This window comes from Gracilinanus agilis, chromosome 4 (assembly GCF_016433145.1).
Source record: "Gracilinanus agilis isolate LMUSP501 chromosome 4, AgileGrace, whole genome shotgun sequence".
In the NCBI taxonomy this organism is placed as follows: Eukaryota; Metazoa; Chordata; class Mammalia; order Didelphimorphia; family Didelphidae; genus Gracilinanus; species Gracilinanus agilis.
Window position 1 is genome coordinate 368,370,550 of NC_058133.1, and position 20,531 is coordinate 368,391,080.

General features: G+C 35.3%; 1 protein-coding gene across 1 annotated transcript in view; it reads right to left on the reverse strand.

Moving 5' to 3' along the window:
* FRK (fyn related Src family tyrosine kinase) overlaps positions 1-20,531 on the reverse strand; it is a 142,173-nt gene that overhangs the window by 25,748 nt on the left and 95,894 nt on the right. Inside the window, exons 3-4 of the mRNA XM_044676781.1 lie at positions 5,322-5,485; positions 2,807-2,975 (exon numbers count right to left, since the gene is read on the reverse strand). Of these exons, the coding sequence (XP_044532716.1) occupies positions 2,807-2,975; positions 5,322-5,485 (333 nt within the window). The remainder of the gene's footprint in view (positions 1-2,806; positions 2,976-5,321; positions 5,486-20,531) is intronic.

Consider the following 20,531-nt stretch of genomic DNA (forward strand, 5'->3'; position numbering starts at 1 on the left):
AATACAGCAAAACATCATCCCCTATGGCATGAGGAGTGCTTTAGTATTTTCAGTTTTGTCACAATGGGTATTCTCTCTTTCAAAACTCATTGCAACTCAATTATAATTGTCTTCAAGAGTTGCTTTTAAAAACTTAGAAAGACCTACATAGAATAATGAAGACTGAAATAAGTAGAACCAAAGGAACATTATATACAGCTACAGAGCTAATATTTGAAGAATAACTTGTGAATGTCCACATCCAGAGAAAGAACTGATGAATAGAAACATTAAATATAAAATTATATATATATATATATGCATATATATACATATACATATCTTTGCATTGGGTGATGTCTATGGTGTGGGGAGAGAGGGAATGAGTGGCTAAGATACCTGGGAATAAATTCTATTTAAAAATTATTTTAAAAAAATTTAAATTGCTCCCCAAATGCTAGTCTTATCTGTAGAAAACACACATACATACTGTCACTAGGCTTAAAGGCTCTCTAGCTTTGGTAGAATCTGCAAAAGTTCATGCTCTGCTGGCATAGCCTTCAAGAGCCTAATATCAAGGGCAGCTTGGTGGCTCAGGGGATCAAGAACCAGACCTTGAGACCTGGGTTCAAATATGACCTCAGACAATTCCTAGCTGTGTGACCCTAAGCAAGTCATTTAATCCCAATGACTAGTCCTTATTGCTTTTTCTGTCTTGGAAACAATACTTAGTACTGATTCTAAGATGGAAAGTAAGGGTTAAAAAAAAAAAAAAGGAACCCAAAATCACCACCAAGATAGCTATGATGGGACACAATAATAGAGGAACCATAGTGGAAGATATGAGAATTGCCCATGTATAACAAAATTGGTAATGATGGAATGTTCTATTTCTAACATTCCCAAAAAATCTTCCTTATACTCAGTATTTATCACCTGTATGAAAAACTGAGGCTCCCAGGAACTCTATTCTTAATTATATTTTTGGTCCTGCTAACATAAAGATATGCAAGGTTTCCCTTTAGTGCCATTTTAAACTATTAAAACTTAATTTAAATAATTTTAAAGGTACTAAGTTTTAATAACCTAAAACCACATTATGATTTTTGTGCTACTCTAAATTTAAGATAAGAATAAAGTTTTTTATTACAATTCTGTGCCATTTGGCACATTATGTAAACTAACATCTCCTAGGAGCACCAGAACACTATTTATTGTACCTAACACATAGGGTCATTGTGAGAAGAACCTTAAAATGCTATGTAAATGTTATTTGGTAGCAGTAGAATTATTCTTATAGAAACACTCTGGTTTCCTGTACCACCTCCAACAAAAGAAATTGGCTCTTATGCTGATTTCTGATCACTGTGAAAGACAAACTAATTAAGTAACTTTAACCAGTTTACATTCATTGTCTCATGACTTTTTGGAACTATATCCTCTGCGTGTGATCCTACAAAATATCCAATAGTATAACCATCAATTTTAAACTAAGTAAAAATATCAATTGTTTATTAAATAATTGTTTATCAGAATCAGTAGTGAGTGATCACATTATGAGTAAAATAATAAAGAAAGTCCTCTGAAATGCCTTAGCCAGATTTGACAAAGGGAACTGTGCACATGCCTTCAGCATCTGGTAACGTGACCAGAAGCTTCTAAGATTAGAAATTTATATCTCAGGTGGCCTTGTAGCTACAGAGTGACCTTAGCTTTGTACCATATATGCAACAGAGTTGATGTAATTGGTCTCAAGATAAGATACCGTTACTTTCTTGAGGAAGGAAAACTTTTAGAAGACAAAAACTTTGGTTGCCCACCTTGAGAAGAAACATTCAGCCATTCAGTTGACCCTTCTTTCTGGGAAAAGTTAGTATAATCCGACTCTTCTTCATAGATTATGCATAATTGTCATTTCCTGATCTCTGTGTCTTTGGCCATTTTGAGATGGACCAAGACCCTGACAATTTTTAATTCACAACTCCTACAATACATGTAACTTTGGCCCAGATAACTACTTCCCAATATTTATTTTCCTTTTAACACCACTTTCACTTTTTTGGTCAATAGGCAAAGCAAGATGGAGAAAAGAAAAGAACTTCAGATATTTGCAAATAAAGAAATTATTGAAAAGTCCACTGTAGCTCTGACTGCCTTCTCTCTACCATTCAAGAACATAAATTCAGTTAGTCATTCTTTATATAATTTAAAAGTTCTAATTAATTAAAACCAAAAAGTACTTTCTTAAAATTCAGTCAAAACAGGGGCAGCTGCGTAGCTCAGTGGATTGAGAGTCAGGCCTAGAGACGGGAGGTCCTAGGTTCAAATCCAGCCTCAGACACTTCCCAGTTGTGTGACCTTGGGCAAGTCACTTGACCCCCATTGCCCACCCTTACCACTCTTCCACCTAGGAGCCAATACACATAAGTTAAGGGTTTAGAAAAAATAAAATAAAGAAAAAAATTATACAAAAAATTCAGTCAAAACTATTTTTCCTTTTTATTAAAACCTAGGGAAAAGGAGCCAGTGAAAAGCTGATTTTTTTTATTACTGTCTCAAAATAGATGGCTATTTCATTTTTTAATTTTTGAATCTTTATATTCTCCTAACTACAAGGGAATGTCCTTATCTTTGTCTTCTGAAGCTTTCAGTCTAGATAGTATTACATGTTTTCAGGTTTAGATCCTCAGCCCCTGGAGGGCAGAAAATATAGCTTTGTATTCTGCTTGGAACCATGTACATACAATACTGATATATTCTGTAAGGCCCTCAAAGAGTAATGATGATAATTAACAAGTCAGACATTTAAATGGAGATGGTATCATACCTGGTTTTAGTGTTTTGACTGCTACTGGAGTAGTATTGTTCCATAAGCCTTCCCACACCTCACCAAACTGGCCAGATCCTAATATTTTCAGAAGTTGCAGAGAGTTTCGATCTATTTCCCACTGGTCCACAGTCTTATATGACAAATCAAAAGTAGTTGGGACTTCTTTCTGTTGTAAAGAATAAATGAAAGAATAAAAATATAAAAAATTCACCAATTCATACACATGTTGAAGAAATGGAGAAACTTCAGTGAAATAGAATTAAGGAGAGTCCATTATAAGCATAATGAATATTGTGAGCAAAGGCAGAGACAGGAAAGGTCCAGATAAGGACAGGAGATGAAGTTCAGGTCCATTTTGGATATAGATTACATGAACAGTAATCTCATGAAAAAACACTGAAGTCATGTAGGCTGAAGCTAAAATATAGAGGATTTTGTTCACTAGCATAGGGTTTTATGCATTATGCAGGAGGTAATAGGGAAAGATAAAGCTTTTGAGGCACATAAGCAGAGTGTTGCTTCAGAAAAAATGATTCAGGGAGTGATAAGGACATTTTTGGAGAAGGGAAAGACCAGAGGTAAGAAGTCTGTTACTATATTCTAGGTAAAATGAAGTTGAGTCGTTACAGTGTGAATAGAAAGGAGGAGATGAATATGAGAAATATTATGGAGGTATAATCATAGGACTTGATAACTGATTAGACATAAAGGATGAAAGAGCAGTAAGAATGAAATGTTATGATACCGATCGCAGGAATAGTACTATTATAGAAAAACTAGAGGAGGGCAGATTTCAGGGAAGACAATGAATTCATTTTGAGAAATGTTGAGTTTGTGATGTTGGCTGGACATATGGATTGAGCTAGCCAGTAGGCAACTAAAAATGTTGGATTAAAACTCTGTGAGAAGCATCAGGGCTAGAGACAAAGATTTTGTAGTCATAAGCAGAGAGGTGGTAGTTGAGGTCATAAGAATAGGAGGAATAATCAAGGGAAAGAGAGAAAAGAGAAAAGGTCCAAGGGATGAACCTTGGGGGCAACACAATGAAAGGGCAGGAAGAAGATGAGGAGTTAGCAAAAGAGATGGTGAAAGAACAGAGAAGACTAGAGCAAAATTATGCATGTGTTGTATCAGAAAGCAAAGTAAGAAAGGGAAAAGACAAAAGAAAGAGCTGGGAAACTAGCACTGCATATAGGTTGAGAAAGAAGATTGCATTTTTATAAAGATTTATTGAATACCTTTGGAAGTGACTATTTCAGTAGAGTGGTGGGGAAAGACTAGATTGCAAAGCATTAAATGAGTAATGAGGAAATAGAGGGAATAAGAGCAAACTATTCTTTCTAGAACTGTGGGAGTAAGTACAAGAGCTTGAGGGGAAGGGGCATCATGGTCAAGGTAAGACTTTCTTTTTAAAGAAAGATAAGACAGATCTCTAGACATGTATAAAGGTTGAAGGAAAGAAGCAGAGAGAGAAATTGAAGGTGCTTAAGATAAGGACAGGATTGATATGAATCATGTGGAAGATAAAAGGGAATGAGGCAAGAACATAGTCCTTCCCCTAAAAAAGTTCACATTCTAATAGAGGAGACAACAGGTAAATAGTTGTGCAAATATAAGATATATAAAATATATATATTATAAATGGAAGATATTCTTAAAGGAAAGTGACATGGGTGAGGAGGGCCAAAACCAAACCTACAGAGGATGAAATTAAACTGTCTTAAAAGCAGAAATGGAAGTTGTGTCTGAGGGAGGAAAGAAAGCAAAGGGAATACCTTGCAGTCTGGTTCATGAAAAAGCCTGAATTATCATTCAATTCAATAAATATTGAGAGTGTCTGCAAACGACACTGTTTAGAATGTTGGTGTGTCAGTGTTTCCAAAGTCCCTTCGAGGTCTTTGCCCCTATAACTGCCCACAGTTGATGGCCAGTTGGAGAAGTATAGCTATCAACATTATTTCATTTTCCAAACTTTGTAAATCTGAGGGCCTATTTTACTCATTAAAAATATTGTGAACTGCTTTATAATGCAGCAAAATGGTCCTAAATTCATATATACAAATCCTCCATAATTTCAAGTATTTTATAAAGGAAATACTAGGTGAATAACAGAATAATAAAACATATTCAAATACTTCTAAACACAACTCCCTTCCAAACAAATGAAAAAAGGGAAAGAACTTCAAACACTTTATTGTCAAAAATAATAAAATGATGCCTGCATAAATTCAGGGAAACTTATAAAATATTTACCTGCTTAATATTCTAGTATATAGACTCGTGGCAAATTACTATCCAAAATTCTAGTGTCCTTCAGGCTCTTTATGGATGGTACTTTATTAATGCTTTAGTTCAAAGGACCAAGCAGTATCACCTTTGATATCTGCCATAAACTGTCAGATGATACTTCTTTTGATTTGACCTGTTTTATGACAAACTGTCATAACTGAAGAGGGGAAAAATCACAAAAACAGTCATTGAACACTACTAAATATTGATTCATTGACTCTACCTTCAGGCACGGTTTTCCAAGTCTGACACAGAGGCCATCACTCGTCTTGGTGTAATAGTCCACAAAAGCATTCAAGGTGTCAAAAGTTCTTCTCCGGGTAAGGAAAAAGCCTCCTTCATCAAGTCTTCTCACTCGGTAGTGCTTCACAATGTTGTTATCTAAAACTGTAAGCCCCATCCCACCACAAAGCTTTCATTAATAAACTTCTTGCCCAAACAGAATAGCAGATGTAGAAATAAGTTTGTAGAAAAGTTCAGTATAAAGATCAATAATTTTCTTAGCTCTAAGAACTGTTCTATGACAGAAAAATCCTAGGGAGTTACTGAGCCACAGAGAAGGTAAATAACTGTATAGAATTTCATAGCTAATAAGTCTCAGAATCAGCATCAAACTCTTTATATGGAATCATTCTGTTTCTATTATTTAGACACAAAATCACACTGCTATGAGATACCAAACTTAGAATGATTTCACCCCAAGATCACTTGCTTAAAAGACCAGGAAAAGTCGAATGGTTTATAAATCATAGACTATCACGATAAATACAGGGAAGCAAGGTAGTCCAATGGATAGAGTTCTGGGCCTGGAGATGGGAAGCTATGAGTTCAAATCCAGCTTCATACTGACTGTGTGACACTGGGCAAGTCACTTAATCCAGTTTGTCTCAGTTTCCAACTCTGTAAAATGAGTTGGAGAAGGAAAAAGCACACCACTCCAATATCTTTTCCAAGAAAACCCCAAATAGGGTCACTCTTTAAAGAATTGAACACAACTGAAAAAATGACTGAATAACAATCAAGATAATTGTTTAAAGTGAAGAGGTGGCATAAAGGTCCTACTCTAACCCAAGCTTTCCTAATGAGAGATGTAGCTGATCGTGACTGATTTGTTTATGATAAATGGATATAGAATACAAAGACAATAAAATAAGTGGATTGATTTTTCTCTAATCCTCTTTGTTTTGGGGTGTAGGTACCAGTTTAAAAGTACAAATCTAAAACCTTAGATTTGATGGTACATCTATATTCTCCAAACAGGATGCAATTAATGTGGCATAGAGGAAAGAGCCCTGGACAAGAAATAAGGAATCTTCATTCTAGTACCTAGTAATTTACCACAACTCTGCCATTTAGCTAATCATATGATCTTGGAAGTCTTTTAATCTTTTTATCTTAAGTTTATTGATCTGTCAAATGGGAATTATAATACTTATACTACATACTCTCTCTTCTCTGGATTATTATAAGAATCAAATGAGAGAATGCATTTAAAGTACTTTATAAACCATAAGTGCTATATATACATTTCAGCCATCATTATCATTCTTATCTATACTGAAATTTTCAGACTAAAAAATTCCAAAATCCCTTACAGCTCTAAAATTTGGGGATTAAATGATTAACTAGTTTCTGAACCTCTCAGATCACAAGATATTTAATCTGCTTCAAGTATCTGTGATTTCACATGATCTCAGAATTTTAAGTGACCTCAGAGATCATTTAGTCTAATCTGGATATCCCCCAAAAGGGTCACTGTGTTTATACTTGAAAACCAGTAGGGAGAGAGAATTGATTCTCTTCTGGAAAAGTCCATTCTACTTCTTCATAGTTCTAATTATTAAAAAGTTTCTCTTTAATTCACACTAATTTTTTTCTTTCTAAATCTTTAATTTTTTGGTGTCAGAGGCCAAAAACAAATATAATGGACCTTCTCCACGAAAGCTGGTCAAATACTTATATGTTTTTCAAGTAATGTCCCCATTAAATCTTCCCTATTTTCATGAGATACTTCTTATAAGGCATAATTTCCAGATCACTGATGTCTAACCAGCTTATATTATATCAAGATTGCTAGCTTCCCCGTTCTGGAGACTATGATTCTATTAAAACAGCCAGGTTCAACAATCCTTCAACAACAATTTATTAAATACTTCCTACATGGCAGGTCCTGTGCTAGATCCTGGGAGAACAAAGGCAAAAGTGAAATAGTCCCTGCCCTCAAGGAATTTACATTCCATATCATATTAGCTTTATAGGGAAGGCTCTGTATCACACTTCTAATTCTGATTCACATTGGCATTTCAGCCCCCTAAAATCCTTACGTCTTTTCCCATCAACTTTTCCTATTCTGTATTTATGCAAATTATTTTCAGACCCAAGTGGGTGTAGGACTTCACACTCAATTTTATTGAATCTCACTTGATTAGATTCATTGCTGCGAATATTTCTTACCAACCCAGATCAGGCATCCAATATGTCCTAGGATATAGTCTTTGTTAGGCACTATGGACACACACACACACACACACACACACACACACACACACACACACACACCCCTCATCATCACCCTATATAATGGTCATGCCACTTTGAAAAATGCTGCTTTTTTTTCTCCCTTCACTTCAATTCTAACTTGATTTTAAATTCCATATCTCAGAAACTTTCCATAAGTCTGTCTACAAAAGACAGAAGCCATTCCCCAAGAACAGAGATTGAGATGAAATATCAGCTTCTAAAATCATTGCTCCAAAGGCAAATAATTGGTAGTTCATTATACTAGCTTCAGGACTAACAGGCTTCTCTTGGAACTGCCCTTAGCCTATGTGAAAGGGAAAAAATTAGTCCCAAGATATAAATACTGTTATAGGATGGTCTCTCATAAAGGACCATTTCTTATTTCTTGATTTATGAGACCTAGTACAGCATTGACTATTTCATTTGTAACTGGCATCATGGGCATTTATATATGGCTCATTAAAACAGTCAATCCAAATAAGACCAACCATTTACTATAATAAAAGAGAAAGAGAGAAGGTAGAAAGAGACAGAGAGAATAGAGCAGAGACTATGGGAAAATGCAATAGCCTCATGCACATGATGAAGGCATTTTTAATATCTGTCAAATGCCTCAGTAATAATACCTGTAGCACATAGAATGTTTTGTATTCTAAAATTTTTATTGGTGAATGCACACTGCAACCAGCAAGGTGGTACTCATTAAGTGTGAAGCAAGTAAAAGAGGAAAAGAAACTCTCTCTTCTTTATTCTGCTTTATTCTGATCTTTATTAAAACAGCAAGCCTATCCATTCTCTTCCAACTGTCAAAGGATAATAGTGTTTGCTCCATTCTTTTCAGGTTGCTAGGGACTGCTGTGAATTCATATTGGTTAAGTACTTTGAGATAATCAGATTTTTTTTAAATGCTAACTCTAAAGTATAATTGAACAAGCTATCCATCAATTCAAGGCAGCAGCATAGCTGAATGGATTGAACTCATAGGCCATGAATTCTGAGCTTTGATCCAGACTTCTCATTTATGCTTCTTGACCAAAGGAAATATATTTCCTCTTGTCAAGTGATGAATCTACCAAAACAATCTTTGAAAAATTGGACATATTATATACAAAAGGTGTGAGGGAATCCAGGTCTACATAAAACCATAAAACTAAATAAAAGCTCAAGAAAAGTGTGTATTTTTTTCACAATCTGAATGAATTGACATTGCTAATCCATAGTTATATTTATACAGTTCTGATGTATTATTGTTATTTCCATCACACTAGGTTGACCTAAATTCAATTCTGTTAAGTTCATGATAGATACAAAAGATCAGATCTCTTCTAGCACATGCAAAACTTGTCTGGGACAAAGACAAACAGGCAAAACATATACTTTGATTGGTATACATATATGTATATATTATAAAAATAAATTATTGGGCTGCACTCTTCAGATTCTGTGATAATAACCCAGAAACCTCTTCATTATGAAAGATTACTTTAACCTTGGAATTTACAACTCTGAAGTACCTAATGAGCCTGGATCCCTCTCTCTGGTTGGTCCCTCTGTCCGGTCCTCTCAGAAGCTCCCTTTGAAAAAGCAACCAGCTAGCCACCTTTTCATTTGCCACTGAGCTGCTCTTTTTAGGAACTCTCCATCCTCCCCCTAGCCCCATGCTGAATAACTTTTTCCCTCTTCCTCAATTCAGCTTCCTTCTATGTATTATCTTCCTTGTTAGAATGTAAGCTCTTTGAGGAAAGGGATGGTTTTTCTTTGTGTTTATATCTGTATTCCCAGTACTTTGCACAGTATCTTGCATATAGTAAAGACTTCATAAATGATCATCATTATGTTAGTATGATTCCAAAGCAATTCATCAGTTCAGTAAAATGTAGTCCAACTAACTGAAAAAAATTTATCCATGTAGAAATCTATAATACTAAGCTCTTTTCTAATCTTAAACTTCTTCATATGGAAAATAAAGACATTAATATTTGAATTATCCCCTTAAATTTTTGTCATGAGGAAACCACCATGTGAAGGAATGCTGTTGTTCATTCAACTCACTGTTGAAGCATTATGTAGATATAACCTCAGATAGTACTTCTGTGGAATTCTCTGTTTACCACAATGTCAACATTTGGAAGAAAAAGCACAGTGCTCATGTGCTAGGAGGCCATTTAAATTATATGGTGTAAGGACAAAGATGCAAAACACTGATATATATATATCTATATGATAAAAACAAATTATTTGGTTATGTCAGCATGATACCAAAATAACTGGTCAGTTTAGTGAAAAATCTCAGCCCAACTAGTTGATGTGGTTAAAATAAAACATTTGATTGATTAAAAAGACTGATTAACCATATTCTCTTTGCAAGGAATTGGGCTAGATACTGGGGGAGATTCTAGGGTGTTTTTTTAATTACATAATTTTAATTACATAATCCAAGAATTTAGATTCCAGTGGGGGTGGATGAAGGTCAGAACATGAATACAACAAAAGATAAATTTAATGCAAGGAGTGATACAATGAAGGTAAAATGTTTAAGAAAATTTGAAGAGAAAGAGCACTCAGCTGGAGAGAACAGAAGAAGCTTTCTGAAAGCTTTCTTTTTCCTTTTCTTTAAAGAGAAAATAGATTCTAGAAGGCTGCTGAGATGAAAACCAAGGGCATTTCTGATATGAAGGGAAACTTCTGCAAATGAACAGAGCTAAGAAGTACCTGATCAAGTTGAGGAAAAGCTAGTCATCTGTATTGGCTGGAACACAGAGTGCATGAAGGAGAATAATGTGAAATGAGGCTGAAAAGGTAGATTGGAAGCAATTGTGGTGACCCTAGTAAACTACTGAAGGGTGTTGAATAGAGGAGGTATAAGGTCAGATCTCTGCCTTGGGGAAGTGATTTTGCTAACTGTAGAATGGATAAATTGTTAAGGAGAAAGATAGAGGTAGGAGGATGAGTGAGCAAGCTATGACAATTATATAGACAAGAGGTGATGAGGAGGTGAACTGGGGTGATGGCAGTGTGAGTGAAATGAAGGAAATGGTTATAAGAGATACTGTAAGAGGCAAAAGGAATGTGTTAGCCACTGATTTGATTATATGAAGGCTCCAAGATTTCTTGAGAGCTTGTGAGAATATTCATGCCATTAACAACATTTAGGGAAGATGGGTAAAGAACAAGAAATGTAGCTTGATCTGAGATATGGAAAAACTGGATTTGAGACTTGTACTTCTAAAACTTACTAGTTGTTTATGGACAAATTACTTAACTTGCAGTGAGGTAGAGTGGTAAGAGTCCTAGATTTGCAGTCAGAGATCCTGAGTTTTAACCCTAGCCCTGACAATCATCATATGACCTTGGGCAAGTTACATATTCTTTGGATGTCAGCTTCCTCATTTATAAAATGAGAAGGTTGAACTAAATGTTTGTTCTACTGAGAAATCTATGATTCTATGAAGTTCTCTAAATCTCAGTTTCTTCACTTGTAAAATTAGTAAAATAATATTTACATTAACTACCTTAAACGTTTATTATGAGGAAAGCTTCATATGAAAGATTGCTGTTGTAAGTGACCAAATTTTCCTTTTTCAACTAGATGCTGTAGCATCATCATTAGTGCCTAAGAATAATCCATTTCGGGGGCAGCTGGGTAGCTCAGTGGATTGAGAGCCAGGCCTAGAGACAGGAGGTCCTAGGTTCAAATCCGGCCTCAGACACTTCCTACCTGTGTGACCCTGGGCAAGTCACTTGACCCCCATTGCCTACCCTTACCAATCTTCCACCTATAAGTCAATACCCTGAAGTTAAGGGTTTAAAATAAAAAAAAAATAAAAATTGTTAAAAAAAAATAAAAAATAAATAAAAAAAAAGAATAATCCATTTCCACACAGTGTAAAACAGCGACTTAGTTGACTGAGCACAGGAATGAAAATCAAGAATTCACTGTCCTAATCTTATTCTGCCAGTGATTTGTTCTTTGACCTTAGGCAGGGAATTTCATCTCAGTTTCCTTATCTAGAAAATGAGAATAATGAGAATATCAGCCTACCCTCACAGGGATATTTTGAGTGTTATCATTCACAAAGTGCCATAGATTTCCCACTGAAATTGTGGGGTAAATAGTTTGCCAAATCAGCCTCATCAATAGCTGTGTTGATAATGGGGAAGCCTTTACATAGCAGCATTCTAACTGATTTGCACAATAACAATACCATGTCTTGATTGCCATTACAAATCTGAAGCTAAGAAGTGATTCATGTTTCTTTGTGACAGGCCTCCCTCCTTCAATTGGCAAACTCACTTATCTGTTTGATTATTAACTCTCCATAAAGCTTCCATCCCACCTAAGTCATAGAACTATTGTGGGGATGATAATGGAGCTTCAATATTATGAAATCCAAGGATGGTTACACTAATGGGTTTATTCCAATAGAGTCCATGAAATCTCACCTTACATGAAACTTTACATTAAAGGTGGGGTTTTTTTTGGTGCTACAACAACAAAATCCCTCTGTGATCAAGCCCAAAAACAGAATGACATTGTATTGAATTTTCCTTAATAGCAAATAATGAATGGTGCAGTAATAGCAAGATTTAAAGATAGTTATAATATTAGAGGAAACATGGCAGCTGCCTTTAAATATCTGAAGAGTTGACACAGAACAGGAGCAAACTACGTTGTTCCAGGCTAATGTTTTACAAAATGTTGCCTGAAGATCTTTGGGATTCCCCCAAACCCTTTCAAGTTGTCCACAAGAGCAACATTATTTTCATAACATCTGAGATACATCATATTCCTGTTTGTTAAATATAGACATAACCCACATAAACAAAAGGTCTTTGGGAAGTCCTCAATAATTTTTAGGTTACAAAAAGGTTCTGAGAACAAAACACTTAAGAAACACTGCTTTAGACATCAGAACTGGTGACCAATGGATGGAATTTGAAAAAAAAAAAAAGCAGATTTTAGCTTTCTCCTCATTTCTACCTCCCTGGATTCTCTGGTTTCCTTCAAATATCAGCTAAAGTTCCGCCTTCTACAAGAAGCCTTTCCTGTCTTCCTTGATCTTGTCTTCTCTCTTAAATTATCCCCAATTTATCTTGTATATCTTGTTCATGCCTAGTTATTTATATGTGGCCTCTCCCATTAAACCATGAGATCTTGAAGGGCAGGAACTGCTTTTTGCTTTTCTTGGAATCTTCACACTTGGCACAATACATAGGAGATGCTTAATAAATGCTTCTTGATTTGCTGACTAGAGAATAAAAGTCTTAAGAGAGGGAATGAATATCTCTTAACCTCCTACTATGTGCCAGGCACCATGCTAAGCACTTTACAAATATTATTTCATTTTATCCTCACAACAACCTAGGGAGGTAGATGCTACAGTTATCCCTTCTACATCACAACTTTCCCCATCACAGTTATGACATATGAATCAACAAAAGAAATTAAATGCAAAGGGGGGGGCTCGTTTTGTGGACATCACAGACAACACAGAAAAGGTTTAGAAACACACAACCCAAAATTTATAATAAAGCACTGTAACAACCCAGAAAAGAAAAAGAAAAAGAATTCAGACTTCTTTTCTGGTAGGAAGGGAGGGTCAAAAAATTTTAGATGGATTTTCCAGATCTCAGGGATGCTGGGTCCCTATCTTCCTTGATATGGAAGGGATAAGTGTATTATGATCCCCTTTTTACAGTTCAACCAAATGTTGCCGATAGAGGCTAAGTGAGATACCCAAAATCATTCAACAATTAAGTGTCTGAAACTGAATTTGAATTTCAGTCTTTCTGATTCCAGAACTAGTACCTATTCACTATAGCATCTGGCTACTGGTGAGGGGTGGGGGGAGGAGATATGATAGCAATTCTCATGAATTTAAATGGTAATCAAACATATGAAAAAGGGAAAAAAAGATATAAGCTTGTGGTAAGGACAGAATTTACAACAAAAGTGAAATGCACTACTTAGGAAACAAGCAGTTTTCCCATTACTAGTGATCTTCCATCAGAGGTTACTTGTGGATATTCTAGAGAAAATTCATTTTCAGTATGATCTCTGTATTCCTTTCCAACTCTGGGAATACATGATGTAAGTTGAATCTCTTTTATTCTGACCCGTTCAACCAATGCTATTTAAAACTGCTCCAAGATGTCTTTAAATTTCCAGCTTCTACCCTATTCGAATCTTGCATTCCAGATGAGAGTCACCTCTTTTTTTTTTCTTTTTTTTTTTAGACCCTTAACTTCAGTGTATTGTCTCATAGGTGGAAGAGTGATAAGGGTGGGCAATGGGGGTCAAGTGACTTGCCCAGGGTCACCCAGCTGGGAAGTGGCTGAGGCCAGGTTTGAACCTAGGACCTCCTGTCTCTAGGCCTGACTCTCACTCCACTGAGCTACCCAGCTGCCCCCAAGAGAGTCGCCTCTTTTTAATACTTTCTACTCATATAATTACTCTCCTCCAAACAGTAAAATGATTCTCAGCTCTAAGTATTTCTACTTGGTTTGTATTTCACTCATACACATACATGTCTTTCTCATAATGTTTGTTTTTGTTCTTTGGAAATGGCCCTTATCTTCCTTTTCTTGTGTATCTCCCCATATGGTGCTACACATACCATGCAAATGATCAGTATGTCACTTGCTACTTATCTAATTCAGGAAAACAGGAACATAATTCTTTTTTCTTCTTTTTCTGTCTCCTTTCTCTTCTGTTCCTCCTTTTCTTCTTTATCTTCCTTCTCCCCAAACACTTTTTAAACACCCATTTGCATGCTGCACAGTTCTAGCTACTGGACAGGGAGATTTAGATAGAGCTCCTGCCCTACTGAAACAAATAGGAGTATAAATCCAATACCTGCCATGTGTGAGCTTTTAAGACAACAGAAGCATTTCTCAGATCTTGCTGTATGTGCCAAAATATCTAATAATGTAATACAAAGCACATTTTAAAAAATGCATTAGGAACAAATGTATGATGGAAAAAATGTCAACAGTTGCATTATAACTAATAGGATGCATGCATTATTTTAATGCCTTTATAAAATTATCATTACTAATTTATCAAATTGGATTTTGTGTTTACGTAATTCATTATGTATGTCAAGAGTATACATTATTTGTAATGTGACAATGACTATGGAGGAAATGATCTTATTAAAAGACAATTTCTTAAAGACAGGAAAATCTGGGTTCTAATTCTGCTTTTGGTACATAGGAGCTATGCAATTATGTCAGTATAAAAGAGACTCAACTTGCTTCATGTTGGAAAGGAATAAAGAGGTCATACTTGAATAAAAATCCTCTTTAGAGCATCTACGAGTAGCTTCTGATGGAAGATCTCTAGAGATGGTAAAACATGTGGTTTCCTAGATAGTACATTTTACTTTTGTTACAAATTTTGTCCTTACCACAAGTTATAACTGTCGAGTTTTGTTCAAGTTTGAAACCTAGTTCTGCCCTCTGGGGCAAAACTAAACACATCTAATCCCTTTTCTATAGAATAACAATTTAAATTCTTGAGGATTGCTACTATGCCTCTCCCCCCAACCCCCCATCTCCACCACCAGTACCTAGATGGTAGGTCACTAGTCCTGGAATCAGAATGACCTGAATTCAAATTCAGCTTTAAACACTTAAATAGTTCTATGATTTGGGGTATCTCATTTAGCCTCTGTCTGCAATATTTGCTTCAACTGTAAAATGGGCATCATAATACACTTATCCTTTCCATATCAAGGAAGGTAGGGAACTGTTGACCCTAAAATCTGGAAAATCCATCTACAATTTTTTGGCCCTCCTTTCCTACCAGAAAAGAAGTCTGATTTTTTTTTCTTTTTCTTTTAAAAAATTATCTTAAATTCAGCTTGAATTAGATATCTCCTTCTCATCATGCAAATCAGTGAGTCATCATTTTTATGGGAAAATAAATCCCAAAGTGTGGTCAGAAGACTCTGGGGCTAGGTAGACACTTTCAGAGGAGTCAAGAGTTCAAAACTATTTTTATAACAATACTAAGATGTTATTTGACTGTTAAAATACTCCTTCCTTTTCTAGCTATATATCTGTGTGAGACCAGATTTTCCTCATTTGTTTTAAGTAAAAGATCACATTGTAACAGAATGAATGCAAGAGTGGATATGAGAAACTAGCCCTCTTCATATTACTCAGACATTAAAAATATTTGCAAAAATATAAAAAACTATACTATTCTCCTTTTTTGTTTTATAGAACAGTTATCTTTCATAAAGTATACTACTTTTTTAACATCTTAAAATAACTTATTTTAAGTGAATTAATAATCATTTTTATAATATATTAGTTTGCATTTCTGTTACTATCAATATCAATAAGTATAACCAGAAAGGTACTAGAACCATCTTGATCTGGCTCATAAAACCCCCAGGAGCCTATTATTAAAAATTCAGGAAGAGCATTTATAGTTGAGAAATCAACAAAGCTACCTATCAAGGTTGAATTTCTTGTTTTATTTATTCCTGGACTTTAAAAAGTATTGGCGAAAATGTCAAAATGCAAATTAAATTTAAAAGTGTGCCGTGTGTACTTTTCCAGAAAGCCTATTGTTAAATATTTATCAGCATACCACTATTTATAACGTATATGAACAAAAGTTCTTAGGGGTCCTCAATAATTTTTAAGAATATAAGGAGTCCCTAAAACAAAAAAGTTTGAGAACTGTTGCTATGGGCAAGTGTAATTTCTTTGCAGGAATGGAATGTAATTTCCCCAGAAGAACCACAAGAGGGAGTCTTGGTATGTTTGAAATGGATCTGAATTTTGAAAGATCAAAGTGTTCTGTTGGTTTATGAAGAAACAAAGGTAATAAGAAAAGAAGTAATGCAAGTTTTCAGCCCCACACTGAAGGATCTTCGAAATCACATTTAGCATTCTGAGAGAAACTTTGGCTTTGTTTCCACTGTCAAAAGTGAATTTTTCAAATTGAATGACTACACCTTTTGATATGTATTATGTTATTCTCATTAATAACAATTTTTTAAATGTTTAGACAATTTCTTTTTGAAGTACAAGAAATTTAACATATAAATATTTTTTTTAATTTTTTTAAACCCTTTTACTTCGGTGTATTGTCTCATAGGTGGAAGATTGGTAAGGGTGGGCAATGGGGGTCAAGTGACTTGCCCAGGGTCACCCAGCTGGGAAGTGGCTGAGGCCGGGTTTGAACCTAGGACCTCCTGTCTCTAGGCCTGACTCTCACTCCACTGAGCTACCCAGCTGCCCCAACATATAAATATTTTGTTCTAATTGGATATAAAAAAGAAATAAATCATGAGAGGAATTCTGAAAACCACTTTTTTTTCTCTTCATTTGGGACTTCAGTTTGACTTTCCCATTCATTCTATACCCTATCTAATTCCATTCTGCCTCAGTTTCACCTCTCTTATTTTTATATACCATCTACTCTCTGAACTTCAGTTCCCTTCACTTTCTCTTCCTTTTTTCTCTTCCCTCTTTATTCATGCTTTTTCTTCCTAGTTTACAAGAACCAGATTTTATTTTATATATTTTGCCTTTTCTTTCTCTTGTTTTATTGTTATAAAGATGGCTACTATTTCATTGAAAACCCTACAATAGAGACATCTTATAAAACTCAAGGAAGATTGCATAGGATATGAGTGACTGGTGAGTCTCCAAAAGAAGAATGCTGGCCCCATTCAGGTGCATTTAGCTATTGCACTGCATGTAAATAAATGATGGCATTAAGTTTGTTCAGTCAACTTCACTCACCTAGCAAATATTCCTTAAAATAGAATCATATGAGCAGGACTTTTAAAAAATATCTTTATGGCAGTTTAGCATATTGTATTTATAGTGATTCATGTCTATTATCACTGTTATTTATTCAAATGTGGCGGTGGTGGTAGAATAAGTGAACAGAATGATTTCTATTTCCTTCTGAAAAAATTAATAAAAAAACTCTTATTTGTATGTCACTCACAACCGATATATTTCTCTGATTCAGCCCTACTACAAAGATTAACAACTTCTTTCCCAAATCATAAAATGTTCAAAGGATGTAAACCAGAAAAAAGTGATCCTATAATTTAGTAAAAACCAATTGAATGTGAAAGACCAGTCAATTAAACATTTATTAAGTGACTACTATGAGCCAGTGCTAAGTGCTATGGATACAAAAACAGGCAAAAGACATTTCTTGCTCTCGGGGAACTTGCATTCTGATGGAGATAGCAAGCAGAGAAATATGTACAAACAAGCTATATACAGGATAAGTAGGAAATAAGAGAGAGAAGGCATGGGACCAGCTAACTGTCCTCAAACACTTTCTAGTTGTGTGACACTGGACAGGTCACTTAAGTTCCCATACTGCTCTTCTGCCTTAGAATCAATACACAGTACCAATTCTAAGACAGAAGAGAAGAGTTTTTTTGTTGTTGTTTTCTTTTTTTAAGGAGCGGGGGTACTAGAATTAAGAAGAATTACAGTAGAAGAAAAAAGGGCAGGATTTTGAATGATAGGATCTAAGTTCAAATCTACGTTCTGCCGTTTAATCACTGTATTTACCCAACCAAGGACAAGTCATTGATCCTCAGCGAACCTCATTTGCTTCATCTTTAAAAAATGAGAGGTTGAACTAAAAGGCCTCTGAAGTCTTTTCCAGTTCTAAACTGGTAATCATACGATACTCTTATTATTCACTATGTTGATACAGCATTGCATAAGTGGTTAGAGTGCTTTACTTGGAGTTAAGGTAGGTTCAAATCATACAACTGCTAAATGTACAGTCATGAGAAAATCATTTAACTTCTATGGGACTCAATTTCCTCATCTGTAAAATAAGAAGAGTAGGCAAGATAGAATCTGACATCTCTTCCTGTTCCGGATTTATGATTTCTATTATCCATGGACCCATTGGTATAGGTACTTCTTCCAACAGTGAAGGTTACAACTTATCTATTCTTTTTTTAAGATAATTTCTGTCAGAACTTGTGATTTATTTTACCAATGTATATCAACAATTCCTCTGTAAGATTATAATCTTAGAGAGTTGCTCAGGGAACCAAAAACATAAAAAATTTTCCTATAAAATAAATAATTAGTATGTGTGGTAGGACTTAAAATCAATTCTTCACTCCACAGTTAGCCCTACATCCAATTGGACTATTGCCTTTCAACATTTCCATAGCCTTCTTTTTACTTTCCATAGGCAATACAATACAATGGAGCCCTAATACTGAATTTTTAATATTTCGCCAACACAATCATAATATTTGAGCTATCCATGTATCATCTCTTATTCTTTCTTTACAACTGACCTACTTCCTTCTTCTGTCATATATGTGCCCAACAGCATTTTTAATATTGTTCCTAGTTTCATTAATACCATGCCACAGTCCACATACATATTTGCCATGCCTTTTTCTATTGCATTTTAGATCACTTGCGATTTTATTTTTTTGAGACTGTAATGATTCATAGCTATACAAAATCACTAGAGAATACAAAAAATGTCTAATAAGATGGATTTTGGTGATAAGAAAGAGTTGGGGTTATTGAAAGTGCTGAGGAGTTTCCAAAGCATAATCCAGCATTATTGTTCATTCATTTTAGTCATGTCTACCTCTTCATGACCCTAAATAAGGTTTTCTTGGCAAATATACTGATTTGCCATTTCCTTCTCCAGTTAATTTTGCAGATAAGGAAACTGAGGCAAACAAAATTGAGTGGCAGATCCAGGTTAACACAGCTTGTAAGTGTCAGAGGTTAGAGTTGAGCTCAGTCCTTCCTGACACCTCACCCAGCAGTCTATCTACTGTACCACCTAATTGCCCTTCAATCTGGCATATTTCCCTCTTATTCACTTCTGAGCCATGATCATCTTCGGTTCCTATGCAATACGTGCTGATTGAAAGGCTAATTCAATATGGTATCCAACCGTATGCTATGATCTGGGCAATGTTCATTCTGCATTCCCTTCATTTTGCCCCTGGAGATTGCTAGATCAATTTCTTTTGGGAACACTGAGAAAGTTGTGTAGTGTCCTAAGATTCATATAATCAGAATAACATTCACAAAAGGAGTTTTCTAGTACTTATTTGTTGGATGCAGGGTAGGGGGATTGAGGAAGAAGAGCATTTGACTTGGTGAATGACTCTCAACAAGGAACCCCCTCTAAGTGAAGACCATAAAATTGTTCTTTGATAAGGATGAGCATAGACATATTTTTCTCAGTCATCATCCTCTATCGCAGTGATTCCAAAAGTGGGCACCACCGCCCCCCTGGTGGGTGCTGTTGTGATCCAGGAGAGTGGTGATGGCCACAGGTATATTTGGGGGCAGTGAATAACTGTTAGGGGGTGGTGATGGTATGTGAGAAGGGGCGCTAAGTAATATTTTTTCTGGAAAGGGGGCAGTAGGCCAAAAAAGTTTGGGAACTACTGCTCTATCGATACCAAACAAGCACAGCTTCCTGTTTTATCCCTTGGCCCAATGATACACATATTTCCTAGAGATGGTGTGTGAGGCTCTTTGATTTGTTGGTCACTGGACAAAGGTACCTCACATTAAACATAGCAACAATTGAATTAATGTTAATAGATAGCCCAGTACCCTCTGCTCCATTTGGGAATCCATTGCCAGCACTGAAGAAACAAAAAGATCATACAGAACATTGAATCATTTTGTAATTTTTACCTATTTTGATAAATCATTTAATGATCTGATCTGATGATGAAACTTTCCATAACAAAATTCAAACTTCCTAAAGAAATTTCCCAACCTTCTGAGTTTTTAATTGAATTTTCATATTTTTCATGAATTTTCATAATTTAGCTGGAATTCCCTAGGAACCAGTTAGAGGAAGAACATGATGAAACAATATTCCCTTTTTATAGATGAGTAAATTGAGGCTCAAATA